At 36.9% G+C, this 27,925-nt stretch overlaps 1 protein-coding gene across 5 annotated transcripts; it reads right to left on the bottom strand.

The window, feature by feature from the left end:
• Positions 1-26: 26 nt before the first annotated feature.
• Positions 27-27,869, bottom strand: DYNC1I2 (dynein cytoplasmic 1 intermediate chain 2). Of its 5 annotated transcripts, none has more exons than XM_035332481.1 (17): positions 27,714-27,869; positions 26,047-26,164; positions 24,534-24,648; positions 21,044-21,188; positions 16,637-16,696; positions 15,286-15,401; positions 8,221-8,310; positions 7,831-7,993; positions 7,640-7,739; positions 6,987-7,112; positions 5,845-5,991; positions 5,413-5,526; positions 4,945-5,078; positions 3,773-3,917; positions 3,009-3,149; positions 1,881-2,006; positions 27-793 (listed from the first exon to the last, which is right to left on the bottom strand). In XM_035332481.1, exons 2-17 carry the CDS (start codon positions 26,152-26,154, stop codon positions 680-682), a joined length of 1,944 nt encoding a protein of 647 aa, XP_035188372.1. In that variant the 5' UTR covers positions 26,155-26,164; positions 27,714-27,869; the 3' UTR covers positions 27-679. The 5 variants fall into 5 exon arrangements, with proteins under 5 accessions (XP_035188372.1, XP_035188371.1, XP_035188373.1 ...); XM_035332480.1 differs by having other exon boundaries at positions 27,582-27,720; XM_035332482.1 differs by lacking the exon at positions 27,714-27,869 and having other exon boundaries at positions 21,044-21,134.
• Positions 27,870-27,925: the final 56 nt, after the last annotated feature.

Raw genomic sequence — 27,925 nt, 5'->3', positions numbered from 1 at the left:
AGAGACAGATTAGAGGTCAGGGCAGCTGACAAGTGCTCATATAATATTTATTTATTAATCAGTCTCACCCTTTAATGCACCAGTTTGAACAAAAGAACTTAGTATTAAATATGTATTTCATTAATTCAGGTCCAATTATCAAATTGATTTGTAACTACAGACGAATTTTTATTCACTTCTATGACTAGCTACCAGAGTCTGAGGGTTATCTATAAGCAATGAAACTTACTTGGAATATATGCATGCATATCCATAGGCAGTTTGAATTAAAGAACCCTTCAGAAATGTAATACCTCATGAAGGTTAGTCTGTATAATATAGAAAGTTTAGTTTAGAAACAGAATTTCTACTTCTCAGAAATATACCGTTACAAAGTGGAAATTTCATTAGCCTAACAGCAAATTTACACCAGGTTAGTGTTTCAGCAAAAGAAGTTCCTTGCAAAGTCAAAAGTTAACTGTATTAAAAGTTACACAAATCCAAGAATGTGCTTGTAATTTATATATAAAAAGTGACAACGTAAGATCTGAGTTTCAGTGATCTTAACACATTTTCCAAGTCCATAGTTGAATCCACCTATTCCTGCCTTAAACTATTACTTGAACTGACACATGCTTCCACTTTTAAGATTTGCATGGAATCATTCCCAAGTCTACCACTGCTGCCCATCTTTAACGGTCTATGCTGGTATGCGGGTTGCAGCTTCCTCTTCCGCATCAGCTCTGTTGGCATTTATTTCTGCCAGTGTTCGACCAAATCGAGTCCACTCATCGCTGCGAGGAACGGCAATTTGCTGTTGACAAAGATAACATTATTTAAACCTACCTGTACATACAAACTGAGCTCATTATGAACAGGTATTTGTGAGGTTCTGATAGAACAGCTTACCTTTTAAAGTAGTCTAAGCATCAGAAGCTCTAACTAATAAAAGCAGCAGAATTTGCAAGTCCTGTATTTATGCAGTGATACTATTACAAGCTTGCATGATATGCTTCTGAGAGACTGCCTCCAAAGGGGAACAGTAATGCAATGCCTGCATCCCATCAGTCACGTACTACTGCAATACACATACTTCCAATAGCAACAGCTTCCCTACAGAACCGAGTCAAGACTTCATTTCAAATTTTTTTGTTCAATACTTCTCAAGCCATGGTGAGAATTCACAAAAAAAGGATAGAAAGAACATAAAATTCCTGCAAACAACACCGTTAATGGTTTCATCTTATTTCACCAGCCTTACATTTTTACTTTTGACTGTGTAGCTGACAGATGGGCATGCTAAGAAAGGCAATGAAGCTGGTGAAGGGTTGAGAAAACTGGTCTTATGAGGAGCAGCTGAGGGAACTGGGGTTGTTGAAAAGGAGGCTCAGGGGAGACCTTATCACACTGTACTATTATCTTTAAGGAGGCTATAGCAAGGTGGGAGTCGGGCTCTTCTCCTAGGCACCAAGTGATTAAGATAAGGGGAAATGGCCTCAAGTTGCACCAAGGAGGTTTAGGTTGGATATTAGGAGAAATTTATTTACTGAAAGATTTGTGTGGCATTGGAATAGGCTGCCCAGGGAAGCAGTTGAGTCACCATCCCTGGAGATCTTCAAGAAATGCGTATATTTACAACTTAGTAGCATGGTTTTATGGTGGATGTTAGTACTACAAGTCTAATCTTAGAAGTCTTTTCCAACCTGAATGAGTCTGTGATTTTAAATCATGCTAGAATACTTGAAATAGGCATCTAAAGGAAAAAAATCATTTGATAATAAAAATTAAACCTTATTCCTCTAAATCATAGGAGGGGGGAACTTAAAAGCACGTTGCAAAGTACAAATCAAAAAACCTTGAGTGTTCTGTAACATACTTTGCGCAACACATGGTATACATACCTCTCCCACATCGTATATAACTATTTGTCCCTCTGAATCACCTACAGCAATCTCTCTCCCAGAGTGTGTCCATCTCACACGGTTCAGAGCAGGATTGCCCTCCACAGTAATGCTCGCAGTTGGCACCTGTATCCATTTAAAACACATTGCTAAAAATGCACGAGGATTTCTTAAGGTACAGATTACAGAACATACCTTATCCCTCAGTGATTTATCAAAGTTCCCAACATTTCAATTTAGGCAGAGTTTGTAGGTCTCAATTTACTCTCAGCAGCCATAAGCTACCACTAGTGATATGACCAAAACATCTTCTCTCTCCTGGCACTATCAAAAGGCACATCTGCACTCCTGCCATGAGACAGGAGGCACATGCCTTTTAGCCCTCTGATAGACATGCGTTAATCAGACAGCAAGGAGGAGCCCTGGGAACTCAGGAAAGACTATGCATAGAGGGCTGGTAGGTCAAATCCAGCCCAGAGGCTAGAAATGGGCAACTCCAATTTAAAAACAGGCTGGCATGTGCTGCTTCTTCTACAAAACTGCATACAGAAGAAATGGTAGTTCTAAGACAGTAAAATTTCAGAGAGCTGAGTGAGTATCTGTAAGATTTTTCCTCTCAACTAGCTCCAACAAGTTTAAGTCTCAGAAAAGGTTTATACTATAGGTAAATATACAGCTTACACCAGAACTCCCAAATGTTCAGTCCTCTAAGTTAAGAAACAAATTACAATTTCACTGCAGTATTATTATGGCAATAACAATATGGCAATAAGAACGTTGGTGGTGTCTGGGCGGCAGGTTTGTTCACACTGTTAAAACTGTAGGCTGCCAAGTCCGTATTGGGGGAGGTCTAAAAATTCACTTTCACTATGTGGATTAGTATTAAACAAACAGATGTTTTATGTTAATGTTACTGTTAAAACAATTTAATTACTGTTGCTATTCATTATGAGCAGTCATTTAAGTTACTACCCTGTAATCAAAGAATAATATTTATTAAGCAGCAACTAATGGAACTACAGAATATTTAAGAACAACAACAAAAATGCTACGGTGAACTTGACACTTTTTTCCAAAGTGTACAAACAACTTTCCTTATATTTAACTGTTAACCTCACTCTCCCTCACCTCAGTGTCATTGTTGAGATTCCACAGGTCAAGTCTGCCCATCCCATCCACACAGGCAAACAAGGCAGGGTGAGTTGGAGACCACATAACATCATAAACATAGTCTGAGTTGTCTTCAAATGAGTAGAGAGGTTTGTTATTCTGAAAAAAGCAGTTGTAACGCAATACCCAAAGTCAGCATTTCAAATTCAAAAGCTAACAAGTAAGGCAAAATACAGAATTTCTCAACGTTATCAGAAATAACTAAAAAGTGATTCACATTTTAAACTTACTTTAAAAAGAAAAATACCACAATGTAAGAGCAAAAAAAGTAATTCTGGCAATAGGAATGCCAATTCTGAGCCTCTACATACAGTTTGACATGAGTTTTGGTGCTGTCCTCTAGTCCTCCACAAAATTGGAACAAAACATTTGCAGTACACATAACATGAAGAAACTGAATTTACATGGTTTGCATTTGATTATATTGTAATTGTTGATAAGAAAGGGCAAAAGGTTAAACAGAATGGATTGTAAGTACACAAATGATACACAATCTGAAAGCAATGACATCTTTCTGTTGTTAACTAGTTTTGTTTATCAGCTGTCTTCTCTTCATATGAAACTGAAAAACAAGCACCAGGAATCAACTGGAGTGCTGCTAGGGACCTAGAGGGCTTCACACAATTTGCCTTCAGTTCAATGAAGTTTAAGTAGCTTACATTATAGCACCACCTTGTGTCAACGATTATGAAGAGAACCACCAAACCATCTATTTCAGTTACCTTAGTTGTCCAAAGCTTTACTGTCCAGTCAAAAGAAGAAGTGACAAAGAGATGCGAGAAGTCTACAGGTCCAACTGCTGCATGGCAGTGAATACCTGTGATTGGTCCCTGGTGTCCTTCAAACATCTCACTGATTCCAGCTTTGCTGTTTTGGAATACATAAAAAGGTTAATTTCTCTGGAAGTCATCCATCTGCAGACAGAGATAGCACTGAAAAATAATTCAAATTTATCATCAAAAAGATTTTGCCACTTTGTATGGATGTTACCCCATTGCAAAGGCTTCATCACAACAGGTTCACAGAAGACCAGGCTTGAATATGGACCTTAATTCCAACATCTCTTTTCTGCTATCCCTAAGTGCTAAAATTCACCACAGGGAGCAGAGACTCATTCAGCAGGTACCAATCGACTCATTTAACTACACTGTTTTCCAAGCAATAGCTAAAATTTTGGATCATACAAAAGAACAAAATCCAGTCTCAGGAACAAGCAAAAAACTCCCACTGACTTAAAACAGAAGATGCATGTACCTTGTGGACACACATTAGGGTTCAGACATAAAACAGTAACAATACATTCCTAATAGTCTCCTATCAGAAGGGATGAAAAAAGGAGGGAGGGAGGAGAGATGGGAAGAATGTTACAGAGAAGTGATACAATTTCGGTTATTCTGGAACCAAAAAGCTGTGCAGCAAGGGTGATGTGTATTTGAGATGAAACCTGGACACACAATTATATTTAAGAAAGCAATTGATAAGATACAGTCAGACAATTTCAGAATAGATTGAACAGCAGGAGAAAAGGTAGCCAATTTAAGATTTGTGCGTGATGTTACTGTACAATTATCTGCAGAACCGATATAAAGTTTGGAATGTTCTGCTACAATTCAAATGAATAAAACCTCAGTGACCTGTGCTGCCCCCATCACTGCAAACAACTCCTAACCAATGAAGAGAGCATGGTACCAATTCAATATTCAAACTCCTTCTGTTTTTAATGAAACTCCTACTCAGAAAATAGCATGCACTGGAATTCATACACAGCTACTTTGAACCTCATCTAGACTGAGGACTAAGCATGCACTATGAATATATTAGCGGTGTAAAACATACAGAGACTCATCCTTTCACTGTTTTTAATTCCTTTGAATAATTAAAAACTTTTATTCACCTGCCATGGCGGCATGCAGTGTAGACTGAGCCTTCTTCACTTCCAACAACAAAGTTGTTGACATCTCCAATGGGGAAGGACATGCAAGTAACAGCCACAGCCTTGGACTGTTTGTGAACCAGCTCCATGCTATCCTGCAGTGAAAATATCAGTAAAAAACTTTAAAAAATAAGAAACGGAGCATTATCATTTTAAAGGTTATTTCGATTTCTCAATAGTAGGTATTTTGTGTGTTTTGCTTATATAGAATTGGGCAGAAATGAGCAAGTTTCTTCTTGTGTTAGTGGCAAATACAATTGTAACAACATCCCACGGGGCAGAAGAGGTCTTTTATCAAATGCCTACCAAGCTACCTTAAGAATAATTACATATTGTGAAAATATTTGTTAATACTTTATTACAGACATTACATTTTTTTACAAAATAACTATCTGCAACAGATACTACACATATCAAAAGTTATCTTACCTGTGGCTGGGAAAGCATGTCTAAACTCCAAGAGCATATCTTCCCATCGGTTGAGATACTGATCAAGTTATGAGCATTCTGGGTCCCAACAACATTTACACAGTACACTGGGTGCTAAGAATGGAAAATACCATCAGAAAAAGGAATTTCCAAGTCTCAACCAATTCTGTTACAGTCAATATACTGTAAAATATACATTTAGTGAAAGAGAAACAGTTGATCACAGTATGGTACAGAGAATACTTCCCTATAAAACAAATAGTAGTTTTTCTGACACTTTCATTTTTATGAATAGCCCTGTTCTTCAGTGATAGCACTGGAAAAACATGGATGTAAACATTTAAGCATTATAAATCAAGTGCACCGGACAGTTTGCTAGAGGTTAAATACATCTCAACAGGGAATAGTCCTTGTAGATATTTCACCTCCTACCGTGTGAGCAGCAGCTGAAAGCGGAGTTCTCTGCACTGGGGTTCTCTTATTGCTGCGATTATCCCATAGCACTATTTGGCCTGAGTATGTGCCACCAACCACCAAATTGGGATGAAATTTTGCAAATGTAGCTGACATCACTGCTGACTGAAAGGAAAAAAACAACCAAAATACACATATAACTATCATTCACTGACATTACATCTAAAACCAAAAGAAAATGTGACCAAATATCAGAATAAGTTCTTTGCCTAGATTTGATACAAATCAGTGTCAAAATTGTACAAATCAGTGTACAAATCAGTTCAGTGTCCCATCACACAGGGATTTCAAAACCCTTTTTGAACCCCAATAAGCTTTTAGTTTTAACTTGCATTCAGAAAATGAAGTTTTCCTCCTCTGTTTTTCCTGTATGTATGCATTTGTATTTCCTCCTAGCACAGTTTGTTGGAAAGGGAAGGTCCAGTAATGCACAAGACTTTAATAATATTTACCACATTCTGTGGTCATTTTTTTTGAGAACATACCAATCCGTCTCAACACAATAAAGCTACTTTTGCAATCTGGACTTTGACAGTAATCTGACAACACGGGATTACATTTTGATTCAACTATGTAATTTTTCAGAATTATGACATTTTGAAAATTATGTGGCTATTTTAGGCTTAGCACAATGGAAGAGACTTTTTTTTTTTCAATCTTTCATAAAACTACTAAGAAACCTCCATCTGCCTTTTTCACTTGCAGCATATGTTTCTAGTTTTCATCCTTGCTCCATCTCCTCAGGCCATCTTCATTTTATTCAGTAAACTCCGCTCTAGCAGTACACAACTCTGCTGAGTCTCCCTACATACAAACCTCCTTTGTGGTTCAACCATTACACAAGAAGATTTTTGGTTTTTTAAATAAATTAAAATAAGAAAATGAGTTCTCAAGCAAGACTGAACTCTGAATGATGTCAGAAATTCTGGAACAGAAGAATGTTTCTAAACTAAGGTCTCTAGCTATCAACATCTGTTTGCAAATACATGCGGTTAAAGTGAATGCCAGCCCAATGAAATCATTACATTGACAAGCACAAGGAAGGTACTTGTCCAGGCTCATCAACATAAAATCTTTAGCCTCCTGAGACAGAATCATACCTGGCAGTGAAAGACATACTCTGGGGTAGTTTTCTTGTACTTCATATTCCACACAAGGGCCACTCCATCAGGCTCATGAGGTGCATCCTCATTGTTGTTGTAAGAGGCTACAAGTAATTCTGGGTACTGAAAAATACGTGAGAAAGATTCAAAATAAGCAAGATGCTTAACTAATGGTCCAGACAATCCTAGAATCTTTGTTTTGTGATGTGAAAACACGGTTAAAAGAAAAACAAGACTGAAAATCATTTACATCATCCCTGTGAGAAACAGCGTCAGTTAAAACAGCATTTGTTTCAGATTTAGCTTATAAAATGGTATTAACCTACTAATTAAGTTCTTTTAAGATCAAATCTTGCTTTTAAATGTAAAACCCAATACTTTTAAGTGAGCTTTATTTTCTGAAGCTAACACCTCTATATAGCTCATAAAAGGGAAACAATTATGCTGAAGATTTTTTCTTTATAATACAAAGATTTTGCTACTTTTTACAAAACACTGACGTTTGCAAACTACGGAGGATGTAAGAACTGTTCTAAGGAACACACTTAGAAATACAGCCTATATTAATTATACTTATACTGAGAGAAGGGTCAAGTGGACAGAGCTAGAAGAACCTACAAAGATGACTGCTTAATGTAAGCACTTTTTACCTGAGATGACCAGTCCAAACAACTGACAACACGATGCTTTGACCAACGTTCATCAAAAAACTGCCTGTTTAAGGATAGCTTTGCTCCTGCTTGAATCTCTCTATAAGGCAATTAGAAGGTATTAATCTCTGACCATTTTTAGAGTTACAAATATTGCACATTCACACTAAAGTGTTCAATGTTTATGTTACCCTTCTTTATCTTCTAAGTCTCTTCCACTGTAGTCAAAGAAAATATTGATTTGCTCAGAAAGGGCTCTTTCAACAATCCTTGTAGAGTGGTCAAAGAAACTTAAAAATTCTTCAGAATGCAAAATTTGTTGTTTTTCTTCCTCCGTAAGTTCATGAGGGGCAGCTGGAAAAGGATTATACACAAAGTTTCTGTAATGCATACTTCCACAAATTCTTGGTGGGGGGCGGGGGCTAGTATTCATCATGATTCTGGAACAATTGTTTCCTAACATCCATACAATAACTGAGTATTAAAATGTAACTCAAATTATTTTCAACTTAATTGAAAGAAAAGTTAAAATGCATTAATGGTTTTCTTTGTAGCACAAAGAACTACGAGGTAAACTGTACCTTCCTCCTCCTCCTCCTTTTTTAATGTTTTCTCTTCCTCAGGTTCAACTAATGGCTTTGGTGCAACCACATCATCTTCATCTTCCTCATCTAAGAAGAAAAAGTACAGTGAGACTGTCACTGTTTTTAAAGAGGAACAGAAACATTCTGTAGGAATCCCAAAGATATAAAATGGTATAATTTAGCTTAAAATGGTTGTATTTATAAAGTGTAGTTCCCAGGATAATGTTATCTCAAACCAAAGATCATTGCAACACTGTCTACCCCTGGATTTTAGTTGCAGTAAATTATGTATCTATATAAACTGAAAGAGAGGAATTCTTTACAATTTCTTACGCAAAGTGGAAAACTCTTTTATAAGCATTTATGATTCCACACAAAACCATGGGGTAGATGTATGTTCTGTGTAACATACTGACACAATGCTGCAGAATAAAGAAAAATCAAATGTCTAAAATAGTCTACAGAGCAGCTGCTTACTTGTGATCTGAAACCATCAGAGTCTAATGGGTCTTCACATGGCACGAAGATGGCTTACATTAGCTTTCAGGTTGCTATTCTGAGAGGCAAATTTTGCTAAAGATAATAGCAGGGAGATTACATTTTTTCTGTGATTCTAAATGCAAGTCTCATTATCTGTATCATGTTTGGCAATGAGAACTTTACAGCAAAATGTGTTTTCCCTAATTGCAATGAGCAACATAAGATGTTAATGTCTGGGAATACTGACAAGGTTTACGGCACTTTCTGCATTTGTACACCTCATTCTTTGAATACTGTAAACCAGAAAATAACTTTAAATTACTTGGTGATGTAGAATAAGCATTTCCTGGCTTTTCTTCATCCACTTGCTCGTATAAGCTTCTGAAAAGCTATTTTTATTGGTTAAACAGCTATGTCATCTGTCTATAAGGGAATGGCAGCAGGAGTCTACTAAACACCTCGTCACAAGTAACAAGACAGTTTTCAGCAGGGACTAGGCTTGTTTGTTGCAGCCATCTCTCTGACCCATGTTCAGCTACCTAACGACAACAAAAAAATCCACATGCACACACACACAAAAAGAGGGGAAAAAAAAGCGTGGTCAAGGGATGGGAACCAGCTGCCAAGCCACGGTCCCAGCAGCCAGGCCAGCTGACTAGATAGCAACAACCAGATGGTACTGCTAGGATTGTCTCTCAGCTATGAGGTGGCAATGGGATGGCACAACATTTTTCTGCCTGACTGCCTCCAATCATGTCTTTCCCCAATGGCAAGCCTGTGCAATTACCAGCACTCCAGGAGGTCTACAGACAAGCCTTTACCCTGCAAACAAAATACAGCTTGTAGGCCATACCAGCTGCCAAACCACACACATAGTGATAGGTTTAAAGAGGTCTGAAAATCTTTCTAACTCCATAGTATAGGCAATAAAAATATAACTGTACCTGCAGGAAAGAAAGCTTTAAATGACACTGTATAATGCACACAATAATACAAACTCCAACTTAATCAAAATGATAATGACGTATGCCAATCCTACATTACTTGAAATTGAGCGATTTTTACGTTCTGACAAGTTTACAGAACTAGGATAAATGGCATGAATGATTTCAATATATGCTCATACTTTTGAACCAAATGGTGAAGGTTAAAATCTTTCCTTTCAAGGGCCTCAATCAGCCACAAAGGAAAACAGTAATCACTGTCTTTTCAGCCAGCCCAACCGCATTTGTCAGCCCTTTCTCCGTCAATGCAGCCAGAGCAATCAACCTGCCAAACATTCAGAATGGAAAAACAATCTGAAAATACAGGGTATAATGCACCTGCCAGTGAAAATGGCCATTTCAAGAAAAGCTAGTGATCTCAGTGACCCTGCTGAGGAGGCGGTGGTGCAAAGGGGAAAGAACGCGTAAAAGAATTCTTAGTGATCTCCACTCTCTTGCACATTGACACTTCCTTACAAAGCATGCCAATTACAGCTTTTGTGCTACTTAAAAAAAATGAAAGCTTTTTTGGGCAAAATAATCACGCAGAGAAACAGAAAGATACTGCTCCTTTTTAGATGGATTCACACGTACAGCGGACTAGTAATCTGAAAACTGTATAACTTCTAGCAATTCTAAAGCATGGAATTCTTAATGTCAAATCACTATAGGTGTGAACGCTAATTAATTAAAAAAACATAATATGAGTTAAAAGACATGATTTTGAGAACAACAAATACAGGACCACATGTTCACATTACAGTCACTTGGACAAAAATCCCTCTTGCTCTTCCTGCCAATCAATAATGCAGATTTAAATGATGCCTTAAATTCAGACATTTGGTTTGGGGTCACCCGGGATACATTATTCTAGCTTTGAAAGTTCCAAATTAGAAATTTCAACCCAACCCCCCTGCTAGCCATACTACACTGATTCTAAGTACCATTTTCAGTGACAGGAGTCAAATTCTTGTCAAATGCAGATGGTCAACCCCTTAGTGCTAAGTGACCTTCTAATCTACATATTTTATTCAAAAGATCATATAGTTGATTGCTCATGCCTTTTAATGTTTGAAACATAAATGGCATATATTATACAGAGATCTAAATTCCTTCATAGTACTTTCACTGCATACAGCCAGCTGATATTACTGTATTTAAATGCAGGATACAGCACTTATTTTAATATTCTCAAAGTATCAGACTTGAAATTGAACATGTCATCTCACTGTGATTTATCTGTAACTACATAAATCTAAAACCTTCTCTTTAAAGACAGAAGTCACATGCAAACTTTCTTATTATAAGGGAGGGGGGGGGGAGGGGGGTGGATGCAGCAGCAGCAGCAAGTTCTTGATCTTATTATCCAATACCAGGATGCTTTCTCACAGACATTTACAAAACGCAGCATGAAGCTGTTGGACAATGAATTAAGTTATTGTTTTAATTACTTCTTCTTTTCACATATCTTGAATTTATAAAATTATAGTTCAGGTACAGGTATTTTCAGGAAATTGGTAAAAATAGTAATTATTACCCAGCAAACACTGGAAGACTGTACCTAATTCCTGAAAACGCTGCACAACCGTAAGTCAAAGATCCACTTGTTTCATTGGCGTACTGTATTTAATGTCAGTTATGTAAGTGTGGAAATTTTGAAGGCACTGGCTAATTTCATCCTTGCTATTCATTAATAACTACCTACTGATGCTTTATGCTACTTCAGTTGGCAGTATACCACATACAATTCCTCAATTAAAAAAAACACAGTTGCTAAGACCTAGAAAAGTCATAGGGCTCTGAAGACCAGAAATGGGACTCTGTCACATCAACATATTGATAAATATTCATCATAAAATGCTAAACAATTAACTCCATGTTTTTTTTTTTTTTTTTTTTTTTTTTTTTTTTTTTTCCCTGACAGGGGAGCAGGGGATCTTGGTTTATAAACAGCCATTTTCACAATGACAAATTTCTTGTCAATGAATGTTAAAAACAGGTTTAATGAACCACAGAATTTTGACTTTGAATTAACATCAGAATTGTGATGTATTTTGGCAAGATGGAAAGAAAAGCAGTACTATATACTAGGCTGCACCCAGCAATAACACTACAGAGTGAAAGTTCCAGTTGTCTGAGTAATCTGTTGCTGCAGAGTAGGTTAATCAAAGTTAAATCATCTGTGAAATGGGTGGCTTTTGTTAAGTAGAACGTGTCTTCATATCAAGTTTTCCCATCTGTATTTCGCTGTATATTTACAGCACGTACAGGGTAATACATGAATATATAAGGCTCCATTATTTCTTGTTACAATATTAAAATGTAAAAATGCTACATTCACTATTAACAAGCATCCAAGAGGCCAATCTTATACCCTAAATGGCTATTAGTGTGCTCAAGGCAGGACAAAAGGATAAAATGCTTAATATTCTCATTCTATGTCTTGGAGACCTTACCAGACAATAATTCCTCAAAGAGGGGAGCTAATGCAGCGATACTGTCTGCAGTTAGTTGTGATTGCATATGCGCTGTATTGTACAGAGGCGCTAAATAACAAATAGCCTGTTAGCCCAGGAAAAGCCTTAACTGCGACAGTTGGGCAGAGCTGTATTCACCTATATGCCTATCTTTCTTTGGATTAATCACTTTCAGGACCTGTAATATTACATCTGGCTGTTATTGGCTGTACTGATGACTATTCTCTTTCCATGAGAATTTCACCATTATGTCAGCAAATCACAATGGAAGATACCAAACAGTGCATTAGAGAGCAGCATAGCTAGAACTATAAATAAGACAAAATTTAGCACTGATGATTACAGTACTGTACATGGGGGCCAACACAGAGCCTGCAGAACACGAAGAAGTAATCCAGAGTTCACACGTGAATTGCATCTCTGCTGCTGAAACTGCTTCTACCACTGCCTGATAGAAAGAAACAAGTATATGATGGGAACACAATTTCAACTATATTTTCTAAGAGTAGATCTAGAAGTCTGCTGTCTGATACAGCATGCCAAAATGAGGCCAAACGATAATCCTAATAACCAGTTGACCACACTAACTAAAAACAATGTCCACCAAAACTGGACAATGAGGAAAGTGGGCAGAAGTGCTATACACAGCACCATGCAAAGTGGGAAATTGATTTAGATGGCAGTAATGGGGATAATAGAATGAAGATGCTGGGGAATGGATCTGCTTAAAACCAGGATGTTCATGTTATGATGGTGACAAAGATTATTGAAATAGTAGTAATGGCACAGAGACATAGATGTTCAGGCTTATTAGTTACAAAATAAGGGAGGATAGCACTAAGTATGGCACAACACTTAAAATTAACCTCCTTGGTCCCTAAACCAAAAAAAAAAAAAAAAGGTTATTGTTAACGTGTCACAGAATGGCAAAAACAGAAATGTGTCAGGAAGATGAGAAAAAAAATTAGCATCTCTGCTATATTCCTAGGAACAATGAACCATTTCATGATTACATTTCAGTTCCTTTACAGAAACAGTTGGATTAGAAGATTGAAAAATTTGGAGAAAGAAGTCCAAAATGTGAAAAAAATGAAGACTGAAATGACACATTTAAGTTTTCAAAGCAAGAAGCTCAAGAGCACTAAGGCTTCCATCCCAACACCACTTCTTACTGTGTTTCTCCTCTATGTTCTTAGTGACTTATTTGTATACATTGAACCCAGAAGAAAAAAGCAGAAAACAGGTTGCATCCGCTGTATGAGAAAACCATAAAACAAGTACTGCAGATTTACCATGTAAGTCTACTTCAGATATCTTCCTAGAAGAACTATGAAACATGTTTAACAACTTCAATTTGGGGAAGTTTATTATACTGTACAGAATACAGTGAATGACTTCCTGTGACACAATACTTCCTACTCTAAAGGCAACTAAATCTCTAATCACAGACTGAAACTGATTTTTAGGAGATATACTGATTTTATTCTCTTACAATACTATAAAAAGAATCAATCTTCCTAAGACAAACACTGAGGTCACAGTAAGTCAGCCTGTTAGTACTTCAATTCTTTGCATAGAGAGGCAACGTTGCCACTAGCACTGAGGTGACATTCTAGCTCCAGCATCGAGGCCTATATGCAAACTGGTCATGCTCTCATGCCAAGTGGAGAAGAACGATCACTGGTTCAAACCAGCTGCAGCTGAGAAGCCTGTCGAGAAGATAGAGGGAAGAGCTACTTCATATTTAATATTGCCTAGGACAGCGCAGCACGTCTGCACTACTGGGAAGCCCGATCATGTAAACTTAGCCTACCTCCCTTCTCTAACTAGAAGAAGCATTTTCCTGTTTAGATATTTGAACAACTGAATGCTGTCCTTTCTGTCAACTCCTGAGAGGTCTGACCTCCACCTTTTAAAGCCAGAATCATCAGTGTGAAAGGTATTCATAACTTGAATTCAACTTTGTTACACTGAACCCAAAGTGGACATCTTCAAAGGCCAACTCTAAGTTGTGGGCATGAAGTCTCCCCTGCGTAAAAGTCACTTTACCTGCGTTGCCACAAATATTTCCATGGCAATTAGCAAGTCTTTCAGGGTAAAGCTAGTTTTCCCCAACTTCCTATCTGTCCCAATAGACAATTAGTTTTAGCTTGAACATTTCTCAGTTCAGGTCACAACATAACACAAAACCAAGATACAATCATTAACATAGGTTCTCTCCAGTTCATTTTATAAAAAGGTGTGAACAGTGGATCTAACCTAGCTGAGATGTCAACTTAAATTGTGAACATAGGGCTTAATTATCAATGTATATAGACAGCCTTAAGACAGACCTTAAAAAGATCCTTTACAATGAAAGGATGAGCAAGCATCTTCAAGTGACTTCTGTGAAGCACATATACAGAAAACTGAAGAGTGCACAGAAAACAGTATTGTTTTTAAGGTGGGATGGATCATGAGATAGTATCTCTTCTAGGACAGCTTTCGGATAAACAAAGAAGTACAGGTGACCCACCTTTCCAAATCCCCTGTAGTAAATGTCAACTACAGCCTATCCACTTATGGTGAAACTAAGATCATACAATGCCAAGCAACTTCCGCTGACAGCAAGCAGCTCAAGTGCTCTTTGAGCACACAAACTACAAACTAAGTCTTCAGATACCATGGTGAACCTGACAGAAGAAAAAAAACCTCAGGGATTAGAGAATGGAAAAGGTGAAAATAGGGGAGAAGAAAAAAAAACCTAACGATACAAAGCCTTCAAGTAAGTTGTGTGTGGGTTCTTAAGTGTCATAAATGCAAAATATATCCCACTTTCATTTACCAGTTGTCAGCTACTTAAGCAACTTGGTGTCTAAGTGTCACGTTTACTAGGAGTACAAAACTGCCATGTATTATTAACAGAGCAACGTTACCGTTAAACAAGATGCAGAATGACAACAACCCTCTAAGCAAGACATGTATGTGTTTAATAGAACTTACATTAATTATCTCACAAATCAACCTTAATTCTACCACATTAAGTTTCACGATCACAAGTGTTGGCTCTAATACAGTCAGTAATCATTACAAAAATAAAATAAAAGAAAAATAACTTAGGTTGTAACAAGTTAACCATTCACCTTCCTTTGGCTGAGTCATAACTGGTGTTTGTGTCTCCTTTGTATATGTAACAATTTCTCGAGGAGGAAAGTCAACTTGTGTAATTTTGGCCATTCCAAGTTTAACAGGTCCACGTCTATATGAAATGAATAGAAACATTAGAAAAAATAGTTAGCTTTATGAATTACTTCATATTTTGACTAGAATAATACTCATGTCATCATGTCACAGCTTTGTCAAACTTAAGCCAGATGGAAATTTAATCCTGAAGAAGTCACAAAATTATGATTATTTTCTCTATTATTTAAAATCAACAGCTATTTCTACATGTAAGACAAAAATAAAGATGTGCAAATATATACAGATATTTGATTATATGATGTCATTTTAAAGCTATGTTTTTGTAGTTATCTAGGGTACTGCTACATATATGAAATACCCATATTTTGATTTAACTGATCTGCTCACGTGACTATTTGTATTTGTTTTAGGACCTCAGAACTTAAAGAAACAGCTTAGTTACCCTGAATGTAAAAGCATTTCCTAGTCCACTTAACTGTGCTGCCCTTTTTTTAAATCTACCTCTAGGATGCTATTTCAAACTTAGAACTGCAAGCCTGGTCTGAAACTCACATATTGGCAAGTGATTTATCCGTAACACATTGCTCCAGTATATAATACTGGAAACCTCTGAGCTTTCTGACTTTAGCTTATGAAAGATGCTATAAACACAGATACAGCCAGTATTAGTTTATAGTGCAGAAAATATATTTCCCAAAACTACACAATATTAATTCAGTCTTTGTAACATCCTGCAAAAGCTAATCACCACATGTACTGCAGTAATTACGTGAAGATCCAACAACAATTTAGCTATATGAAGTGTAATTTCTTATTAATGACCCCTCTCCTAAGATCAAAGGAAAAAAAAAGCAATCTCCTTTCAAAGTTTTTGGTGGACAGAATCATAACCCATATAGAACGATATGGGTTTTATTAAGTGATTATAATGAGCTACAGCTCAATATAAACATGTCATTCATGTATATTATGAGAAAAGACAGGAGTCATTCTGTCTGTTTTTAAATGTCTGTCTCCAAGCTTTTTATTTTAAAGAAATTACTTTAAAGTTTGTCTTGCCAAAGAAAGACTCAAAGAAAAACATTAATAAAGTAAGCTCTGTTACTAGAAATCAGCACATCATTTGTATTAAATGAGATCAAAACTTCCCATTACAAGCCAACTGCACTACATCTCAGGACACTGAACAGTCTCTTAACAGTAACTTGATGTCTTAAAGAAAAAAAATAGCTCTTATACTTATTATCCAGAAGTATATGAAAGAGGGAATATAAGAAATCTATGCAATACCCCAGATCGGAATCAGAGTGGAGCTGAAGAACTGATGGATCAGTATCCCAATGCAGCGTCCTGATACCACAGGTTGAACAATCATGCAGCGTTAGCAAAAAAGGCCAGAGATTAGTGAAGCAAATACACACTATGAAATGCTAGAGTTACAGTAAGCTTAAAGTTATTTCATTGTTCACAAGAAACGAGGCAACGTAACACCAGTTAAGAGAAATTCAGCAAATATTCAGTGCAATACTATATGCAGTAAATACAAAAGTTAAAAAAGCAAACACAGAATTCAGAACTATTGGAAAAGAATTAAAATCTTTTAAAGACTGAAAGTTAAAGATTGCAAATGAATTCTGCCTTTATGAGAGCCTAATAAAAATACTTTAAATGATGACAAGAACCACTAAAAACTTTCCTTTTTAAATCTGTTCAGATTTATTCATGTCATATGAAGACAGATTTGTTAATGTAATGCAATATTGCCCAGAGCAGTAAATATGTGGAGGAAATTGTCATATTGGTAAAGGAAATGAGTCAACACATAAACCTTTTGGTAGAGGGGCAAAAATGCATTTCCACTGGGAAAGAGAACTGCTAGAGTTTCCAAGATGTGACATTGCAGTAATTACGGGTTAAGCACTGCCTTGGGCTTCTAAGTGTCATCTGATTTAGAGCCAACTCCATTTAAGATACTTAAATCTCGTAGAACTAGCGGACTCTATATTAATAACACATTTCAAAGTCATATGGAATAATGAATAGAACAGATCAAGTCACTTTCAAATCAGAAGAAATATGAAGTGGGAACTAGATCTTCCCTCTCCTATCATCTTAAACCGTTATCCCTTCTCCACAAATTTCCATTTAGTCTACCGCCTGATATCAGGCTTAGGCAAAGTTTTAAAACAAGCATACGAGAGAGATTAATAGATGAACATGCATCTGAAGTTTTCAGATATTGTTTTTCTAAATCATGTTTTGTAGCAAATGGAAAATTGTTTTATTGACATATTTAAATAATGAATTCTTTATTTTTTCAATTTTCATCCACGTCATAGCAATGTTCTTATAAAGCAAGTACAGAATTCCAAAACAAAGATGACCACCAAAATTTATAGGCAATGTGATGAAAACTCACAGCTACAAGTGTGCCATTCATTGCATTGTTCTTGTAGAAACTATACATTATAAGAATAATTAATTTTAATTAAAAATTACAAATCCACTGTCCCACTGTTATTATTTAGCAAATCATTCTGCATAGCTGATAATGCATCCGTAGCTCTATCTTAATACCTGAATCTCTAAAACCTTGACATATCTTCTGTGCATCAAAAAAATATCCCATTTTACCATTCCTTATTTTGAGTGTGCCTATTCTTTATGTCTCTGCTATTTTTCTTGGCTAAGTAGATTTAAGCCTGAAGTTTATTTTGGTGCCTCAGATTTCAGGCTGGATATTGTTCATACAGATCTTGCCATGCATACGAAAAAGAAAACAAAGCAAAACCAAACCACCACCTCCTCAACCTTCATGTTGCTTCTGCAAAGGAGGACTTATCTATAGACTCAAATACTCCATCGCCACAAACACTTTGCCACCTTTTTCTGTCCCACTTAAGAGGAACTCAGGGAAAGGAATATAAATTTAAAAGGCTCCAACTTCTGTGCTTACTTAAGACCTTACTGAGGTTGCTCTCCTGCTTTCAAAGTTCTTTTTTTTTTTTTAATATTAAAATTGCAATACTCTGCCTTTTAAAATCAACATGCACTACAGTACTTATTGTTAAATTCTTCTCAGAGATTCTTTTTTTTAAAAAAAGTGTCATTCTGAGATAACACTCACCTATTACATATGTATCACAAGCATATAAAATACTGTTCCTTTTGTTTTCCAGAAGTTTGTTATAACTTAAGTTAGATTAATTTATATATAAGCTTCAGTGAACTTAAGCTTCTATTCTTCCACATGCTTGAACTTCTATAAAATCCAGGTAAATTCCTACTGTACGTATATCTAAGAAGTCCTTTCTGCACTTACAAACTTAGAAACTAATTCTTTAAAACACCCACAAAACTTAAAAGTAAACTAACTAATCTAATTTCCAGTCTTGAATTTTTACTCTTAACTTAAGAGAGAGAAAGAACATTGAGGTGAGAAGGAACAAATGGTAACAAATGCAGAACCAAACTCTTTACTGAAGTAAATAAAGACAGATGGAAGTAACAGCAGGAACACAGCCTGAACACTGCTTTACTAATTACTAAATAAGTGAAGTTACTGGCAATGTTCAGTATCAGAGACAATAAATGACTAAACTCACAAAGGAGATAATCATCATAAAGTATGGTTGTGGCACAAACAGAACTGTAGAATGGCCACATACCAAAAAAGAACTGAAATAACACACTGATGTGAACAGAAATTAATACACTGAAAACAATACTCTCGATTTAAGATTATCAAGAACAGTGGTCAAGAACAGCGGAGCAACTTGTCTTGCTAGCATACCACATATAGATATGAAAGCCACCTATGTAATGCCAGCTATAATGCTAGGGCACATCACACAGCCCAACTTTTAGGTGGAAATCTATGCATACGTTAGGAATGCCATACAAATTTGTACTAATATACCAGGATATAGACATTGTTTACTGGAGGAGGGGAATAATGTTACCTGGTGGTCAGAGACTAAGTAAGCAGACTCAGATCTCTTACAATGACATATATAGCCTTAAATTTAGCTATGCATTTCAGATCTCCATGCCTTGAAGACCACTGCCTTTCTATGCTTCCATGTCCTGGAAATGGTGAAGACCCAAATTTAAAGTTTACAAATGGATGAAGCTATAGAGGCTTCGGATGCAAGTTTTCTCAAGTCTTCATAAAAAATAAATAAATGCATAAAACAATGCTACGTAACTATATATTTGGAACATACAATCAGAGCACAGTACACCTATGAGGCAGAAATAAATTCAGCACACAACATGAAGTTCAGTTACAGATGTGGTGAAAATACTGTTTCATACTAATTTTAAATTATATATGAATGAAAATAAAAAATAAAAGCCTTTTCCCCCCCCCACATCATCAAGCAACTCGTGGTTTTTTTTTTTTTCCTTCTAGACACTGAATTTAAATATAAAATGACAATTTAATAACCAGTAATCACAGATTTCAAATAATTTAAGATTTCCTTGTTACTCAGTTAAGGAACAATGCTATTAGTTCTTTAGTTACATGACAAGTGGACTTGAACTGCATAGTGAATAAGCTATGCAAAAGACTGCACCTGAGCATTTAAAAAAAAAGTATGGATTCGTATCTACTGCCTCTAGTATTCCCTGTTTCAACTTAATGGTTGCTATTTTGAAATAAGGACCTTATCACCTTTCTTCAGGTCATTAAAACCTCGACTATTTTCAGGCTAAGACTGTGTACACATAACCCACAAGTGTACAGTGTACCACAGTCTTCCAAAAAGATGTTTCTAAGTGGTATAAGTATGCAATCTTTCTCCAAAACAAAGATTCATTCATAAAGGATGAACAAAAGGAACTGAGGATACTGTGCTTTTTAACAGAACTTCATCCACAATGTATATTCAGAAGTTATAGTACATGAGTAGTGATTTTGTAGGGGAGGGAAAATGTTATCAGTGTTAATAGGCAAATGCTGCTCCTGTTCAGAGTGGGCATGGGAAACATTAGAAATACCCTTCAGAAATAGTTTCCAATCTTATCACCCATAAAGCTCCATTCTTAGTTCCTAGTTTAACAGAAGTATTTAATTGACTCTCTTTACAGTGGCATTTCCCAAACTGTTATGAACAAAATATTGCTCAAAGGGATGTAGCAAGTAGCAAAACTGAAAAATTGTGGCTGTTCTAACATGCTTGTAGCTTGTGAGTCATACAGTTAAGTTCTGAGGACGGCTGCAAGGTGAAATAATTAGGGAATACAGTTTTAAGTAAAAAAGAAAAAAAAAGAAACAAGGCAAGGTTTGTAGACATTATCTTCTGTTAGATCCAGCAACATGGAGAGAAAAAGAAAATAGCCAATATTCATACACATTCTCCTTTAAAGAGCTGGGAAGTTTGATTTTTCTAGTTGTTCTATTGTCCGGAGACATTCATGCTTACAAGAACATTACCACAAGACTTTCAGACTCTTTAAAAATGAAACTTTAAACTTACAGGCTTAAACAACTCAAAGTTTACGTTGGCAATCTAAAATTAGTTAAGCGTAGTTGCATTTCAAATCTTAAAGTAAAGCACTTCTGTAAAGTAGTCATTGTTCACAGATTCAATATTGGTCTAAATTGATATAAGTAATTAACTTTGATTTTTCCTAAAGTTTCGTTATTCAGAATGCAAGTGTTAAGCAAAGGAATATAACAAGGTGACATACCTAGATCCAACAGCGCCATCACCAGAGTCCTGGCTTCCAGCCTCACTTGGCGTACTCACAGATTTGGAAGACGGAGAGGTAGGAGGAGGGACTAAATAGTGAAACAGACAGGTATCCGCTGTTACTACTCGCAGAGGTTGCACAGCTTAGGATGTTTTAAAATTAATTTAACATGAATCATTAAAAAAAAAGTGATGGGAAACAAAAAATACGTGGATGAAAATGAACAGTAGAAAAAGAGGGGAAAAGACAATGTTAACATTTCATGCTGGTCTTTCATGCAATTGTTCGGCATTTATGCACCTGGAGCATACAAGACGACATGGAGGGAAAAACATTAAGAAAAAATGACTTGAAAACAGATTAAAAAAAAAAAGTTTTGGTTTTTTTTTTTTTCCTTTTTTTCTTTTTTTTTTTCCAATGGTAGCATCTATTTTTTCAGGACAATTTCCACTAAATCATGTAGATAAAACATAAAATGAAGATACTTATTAACATAGTTTTGATATAAGTTTTCTCAAAAATTACACACTGAAGGTATTTAACTGGTAATTTTGTTTCAAAGCATATAATCACAGAAATGCAGACCAAAAAAGTGGCTTTGTCATAGAGCATAGTGGTATTTTTGCTTTAGTTCTAACCAAATCAACACAAATCCTGCATATTACACTCAAGTTTGTTAGTGTTACATTTTGGGAGATTTTTGTGGTTTTCTGTTTGTTTTTTGTTTTACCTGACAAGCAGCCTAGAAACTTATTCTTAAAGTCAGTTCATTTCCAGCATTTAGATGAAGACTGCAATTAAAATCGCCATGTTTTTTTGGAACTGATAAAGAACAATGAACGATATGCAATCCATAGAACACAAAGCTATTTCAAAACTTATTTTAACTTTTCTTTCCAGAAATAGTTAATTTTTTGTTTTAGAAATAGTGAAACTCATTATTTAAGAAAGCTTAAAATTATGTTTAAGAATCAGGATGTGCGTTGAAGGTTCTTTTATGCTTCACTTTTCAGTAACATGTAAAGCACCCATAGCATGGATTCACTCCTTAGCAACACCAAAGAAGAAATTTTAACCAACTGAAGACCAATTAGTTATACAAGTTGGTATATATCCTGTCAGAGGTCAGCCAAGGGAGAACTCTGAATTTAGATCTGCAGCATTTTAGGAGAATTGCCTGAAATCACAAGTATACTGCAAATTCTGAAGAATGTTTCCATCTTATCCCAAAACAGAGAGACATTGTTCTGGTTGACAGAAATTCTACCCTAAACATGCAAAACCACAGTCAATATTTTGAACGTTTTTAATAAATTGACTCAATTCAATAAATTGAGTCTATCTACAAGAGAGACTTCACATAGGTTGAAAATCATATAGTTATACTTCACAAATACATACACACATATATTTTATACACATGTATGGGTGTGTATGTACACAGACAAGTTTTGAAATGTTCTCCAACACGGTATCATCATCTACTGAATAGTTTACACATCTATAGATCTTCATATTGTTATATGTCTGTGCATTACTGAAAATGACAGCATTTTAATGTCACCCATTCGTAAACGAATAGGTGAAATGACAGGCTTATCTTGTCGCCATTTAAAAAAAACAAAAACTATATATACTGCTCTAGCAGCATGGCCAAAAAATTCAGTAGCTTAGTTTGATGCTACAGTGCCCTCTTGTGGAGCAAGCTGTTTTTAGGAAAGTCTTCCCATTGGTAAGGTAGTATCTCTCCAATGAGTAAGTGTTAAGAAAAGGCCAACAAAGGATGCCTTCTAGAAAGTTATTTTCATTCACTAATATATACATTAAAATATATATAATATATAAATATATATATGTATAATATACATGCATACGTATATATATGTATGTACATAAAGAGTATGATAGATATCAAAAGCATACTTACACTAAGGTCCCTTCTCCTGTAAGGAAGCCACCTCTCCTTAGCAGTTACCAGGACAATAATTGCTTTACAAATTTTTAATAAAACTTCCTAGGAGGATATCTAATCTCAAGTACTCCGCCCACACTGACAGCATGCGCTGAAGCTATCTGCACACCACACTGGTCAGCTGTGTTAGCTTCAGTTCAGGTGCAACAGCATTGTACTGTCATGCTTTCCCAGTACCCAAGTCAGTAGACTTAGCTTGTGCCTCAGGCATGCTACTGAGAGGTAGCACGTAGAACATTTTAGCTTGACCTAGCACTCATATTAGAGCTTCCTATCTTGAAAGGGAACAAAATGAATTATCTGAGTAACTGTGTACTTACAAGGCTGTGATTAAATAGGGGGTCAACAGGATTAAATACAATACATGCAGGGTTGTGCCCTGGACTCAGATGCCAGCACCTCAAGAAACTTTTTAAGGACTGGCCATCCTGTGGTTTTTAGGTTCTTTCTTACAGATTAAAAGCAAAACACAAAAACAAACAAAAAACACACACCAAAAATACCTATTTAAGAGTCTCATGTTAGCTGCCTTAGCAAAGCCACGTGCAAAGTGTTCAAATATTTGCCTGCTGAAGAAAATCCCTAGTAGCTAAGAATTAATTACTGATATGCTAGTGCTAGCATAGCCCAAACACTGTCTACCTACAACTGAACCGTCAGAACAGCTCAAGCTCTTAAAATTACTGCTGTGGCTGTTGGAATGGGAGCACTGTTAATGTTGTTTATTTCACATTCATTTTCAAATGTTTGAGGACAGTCCAAAAGCAATTATGAAGTTGTAATCGCACACAGACTATACCAAATTATTATTACTTTTTATTTGCAAACCCAGTTGAAATAGACCCTCATCATCACTGAGCCAAATTGAAAATTAAGTTTTAACCCCTCTTTGATTTCAGAGACAGAGTTGAAAATTGGAGTTGAAGTACCACCCTCTTCACTTTCATTTACCAGAGAGAAGTGGCTAAGTAAAGGCAAAAAGCAACAACCAATATACTAATCCATTGAAGAGCAGCACAAATACGAATCATCATCCTTGACAGTTAAATTTCATACTTAGCCTTGCTATTACTCCATCAAAGTCAGTCAGGTATTTGAGATAAGGAAAATGAGGAAGTAAAAGGCACAGAAAGAAAACAAGCCAATCCCACATGAAAATATTAGGATTAAGATTTAGCATCATGAAAAAGGGAAAACAAAAAAAAAAAAAACAAAAAACACAAAATAACGTGCAGGGAGAACTGAAAGAGAAAACAACAAATTTGTGATATTTATATAACTAAAAATTTCCCAATAATCTAAGTAGGAAGCACATATTTTACAAATATTACTAGCGATGTGTACTGAAGCACATGAGCACATCACTTGACATTTATAACAGAGACAAAGTAGTACCAGAAACAAGACATGCATACCCCAAAAATAGTGGCCACAGAAATTTCATGCTAGATATATAAATACCACAATACTAACAATAACAAAACACTTCTTATAAACTAATATTAACATTCCTACCAACAGGAGATTCAGGTGTCAGCCCCATGCTCTGAAGTAATGCTTCAGCTTCTCTTCTCTTCTTTTCAAGATCAGATTCTTCTTGTACAGGAAGAACATCTTTCTTCTGATCAGTCTAAAAATAATTCAATATCTAAATTCTGGCATTTAATAGGTATTAGGAGTGGTTTCATTTCATTTCTGAGATCTCGCTGTATTTTCTGTGCTACTGAAACCTATCATCACATGGGTTAGTTACTTGACTCTATCTACAGAAAGGATCTTTGGAATTACTGAAGTAAAAACAAAGGGAATCACAAGTTTTGCAGCTTTAGTACTATCTTTAAGTAGTTTTCTTTAAAAGTTGTTTTGTTACCTGCTAGATTTCACACACAAGAAAGTATTCATATCACACCCTTATCCTTATATAACTTAGAAATAACAGAAGCTCTGCTGTGAAAGATACTGAACACTCCATGTTTTTCCACATTTCATTTAACTGCTTACTCAATTACAGAATTTTAATTCATAGGTTAAGGTGTTCAAAACTCAGTCACTGGCAAGTGAATATTTCTGTAAATATAAATTAATTATACAAATACCAGCCTTTAACAGATGCAGCAAAATCTAGACCAAGTTATACTAAGCCTACCCCATGATTAAAGACTAACTACTTCTCACGTGACTACACATTATACTTCTGATCTACTAGACATCTTTTAAAAAAGCTATTACCAAACTTTAGAGGAATATCCCAACTGATAAGCTGGGAATCATATGTGGAATCGCAAGTACAGGCAATACGTAATTGTAACATCACTAGAACGTAATTTGAGATATTTCCCTCTCCCTTTTCTCTGAATCATTTTGTTGGCAGCTGCCCAGACTTCAGCCATAAGCTAATTTAGAACTTGTGTAAGATCATCACTAAAAGAGAGGATGTCATGAAAAGGGATGCACACACCACAACATCCCAACACAACTTTTGTTTATGATCTGCTTTCAGGAGAAATGTAGCAATACACCACTGACTGTCACTTACATTAGCAGAGATAAGTCCAGAAGACTGTTAACAAATCAAGCCTAACACACAAATAGCATGCATGTCCTGAGTGTTGCTCTGACTTTAAAATTCAGGTTAAAAATGAATCAGAGCAGAATAGAGCATGCTGTTCGATAACAATACTGACACCACGAATCATTAAGTAGAGCTTTTGTGCGATACTTCAGTTAATTCTCACAGTAATTGCGTAATTTATTATTCACGATGCACACAAGCATACAGTTTGTATTTCTAAAAATACACGTGGGATTTTTTTTTAAATCTACCTTATCATATGGATAGTTCTAAAACAAAAGAAAAAGTAGGTGTTTACTCTCACAAAATGAAAGCACTACATTTGCATGGACCATTAAATAGACATTCCTTAAATAACATGGAGCTATACATGCAATCATTTTGGGCAGGCTACATATATCTGGGGCAAGTTACATAGGCAAACAGTCAAGGTTCAAAGGGAAAGTTATTTCTTACTTCTTTTTTCTTTCTTTCTTCCTCCTTTCTTTTCTTTTCCTCTCTGATCTGAGCTAATCGTTGCTTCTTGCGCTCCAACTCCGCCTTCAGTTCACTTTTGTCAGACATGGCTGAAACACTGACCAACACAGAAATCACACCAGTTTTTTTTGTTGTTGTTTGCTTGAGATTGCTTATTTATAGGAAAACTGCTATCATTAAAGTAACTACACTAAAAACAGAACAGTAAAAAGTCTTACAATCCTAATTTAGAAAAAAAAACATCCTATTTCCATGTTTCCTTCACTCCGTACATCCTCACTACTAAAACTGATTTAAAACAGGACAATGATATGGTGACAGCACCCACTGCTAAGGCAGTACTGAAGCTGTTTGGAGGATCTGCTTTGAATCATACATTAGGCACTGAAGATGGGGTTATCTGATCTTGCCATTGGATTCTGCACAGCTACAGAGCCAACTACAGCACATATGCACAGGAAACAGCATGGACAGTGCCCCCGGAATATTTTTACCTTCTTTCGCTCTCTAGCTATTGACATATGACAACTTAGCAGCATGGAAGTGATATACGCAGCTACATCCAGTTGCAGAACTTAAAACACAGATTTAACAAAAGATTTAGTAAGACTACCATAAATTGCAAGGCAAAGTAGCTATCAGTGTGACAACCAAAAAAAACCTGTTAAACATAAAACACCAATCTTTTCATGTTTTATCCATGGATCTTTTGCACGCTGCTAAGAAATTGTTGGATCTTTTAATGACAACAATTCTACAAAAGCTTTTTTACATAACAAATCCAATTAAAAACAGACAGGAAAACCAACAATAAACAAAAGCAGAAAAAAATACTTCAGAACTTAAAGATTTGGGACACGGACACAAAAACCTGTGTGAACAGGCTGGGTGAACAAACAATTTTACTGTTACGCAAATCCAAGCGAGTAAAGAAAGTGCAGAAGTGGTTCTACCACAGCCAAGGGATCTATAAGGGCTTTTGCACCACACTTGCTAATACTGACATCAGATTACGCATTAGCAATACGGCTATTTACATAACTAAAATTAAAAATACGTGCAAGCGTTTGCATAGCCCATCTAAGGGCAGGAAAAGCTGTAAAACGCTGCAAGGCTGACACGTTTACCCCACTAAACACATCACTATCTCTTCCTCCATATTGCCTGCAAACACGTCAGTGCCAACAAACGATAGTAATTAAAAAAATAATAATGGCATTTTAGGCTTCAAAGCAGCCTGGGGAAGGCGTGCTGTCACCGCACCGCGGCCCCTCGCCCCAGCCGCCCCCCGCGCCCTGCAGGAGGAGCAGGCTCCACAGCGGCAACAGCGCTCGGACAGCCCCGCCCGAGGGCGGCAGGGCCGAGCCCCGGCCCCACGGCCCGCAGCCGGCCCAGGCACGGCCCCACCCCGCCACCGCGCTGGGGGGTCCCCACTGGCTGCCCGCGGCGCCCGGCTGGGCCGAGAGGGATGAGGGCAGCGGCCGTTAGGGCCGTTCCCGCGGGACCCCGCGCACCTGACGGCGGAGCCCGGCTCCGCGCCCCGCTCGCTTCCGCCCCGCTGCACAAAGGCGCCGGCAGCTGACAGACGGGCGCCTACGGCGGGCGCGGCGGGTCAAACCACCCGCGAAGGCGTTGCGGAGGCTTACGGCGGAGCTTCGGCAGCAGCACCTCGCTCGTTGGCGCCGCCCGCGGAGCGGCCCTTGGGGGGGGGAGGCTCAGGTGTGAAGCGACGCGAGGAGGCGGAGGGCGCTTCCGCGGGCCTCAGCACCGCGCCCCTTCTGCCGGGGAGGCGGCTGTGAGAACAACGACGCCCAGCATGCAATGGGCGGGCCTCGCCCGCGGCGCCCTACGGCGGGAG

The sequence above is a fragment of the Oxyura jamaicensis genome, chromosome 7 (genome assembly GCF_011077185.1).
Source record: "Oxyura jamaicensis isolate SHBP4307 breed ruddy duck chromosome 7, BPBGC_Ojam_1.0, whole genome shotgun sequence".
Lineage (NCBI taxonomy): Eukaryota > Metazoa > Chordata > Aves > Anseriformes > Anatidae > Oxyura > Oxyura jamaicensis.
This window is presented reverse-complemented; position numbering and strand designations above follow the sequence as displayed.

Coding starts and splice junctions, on each gene's coding strand:
- DYNC1I2 (XM_035332481.1), bottom strand. CDS start 26,154: ATGTCTGACAAAAGTGAACTGAAGGCGGAGTTGGAGCGCAAGAAGCAA. Junction 3,918..4,944: donor ACTGCATGCCGCCATGGCAG/GTGAATAAAAGT, acceptor ATTCCAAAACAG/CAAAGCTGGAATCAGTGAGA. Junction 3,150..3,772: donor TAAAGCTTTGGACAACTAAG/GTAACTGAAATA, acceptor TGCTTTTTTCAG/AATAACAAACCTCTCTACTC.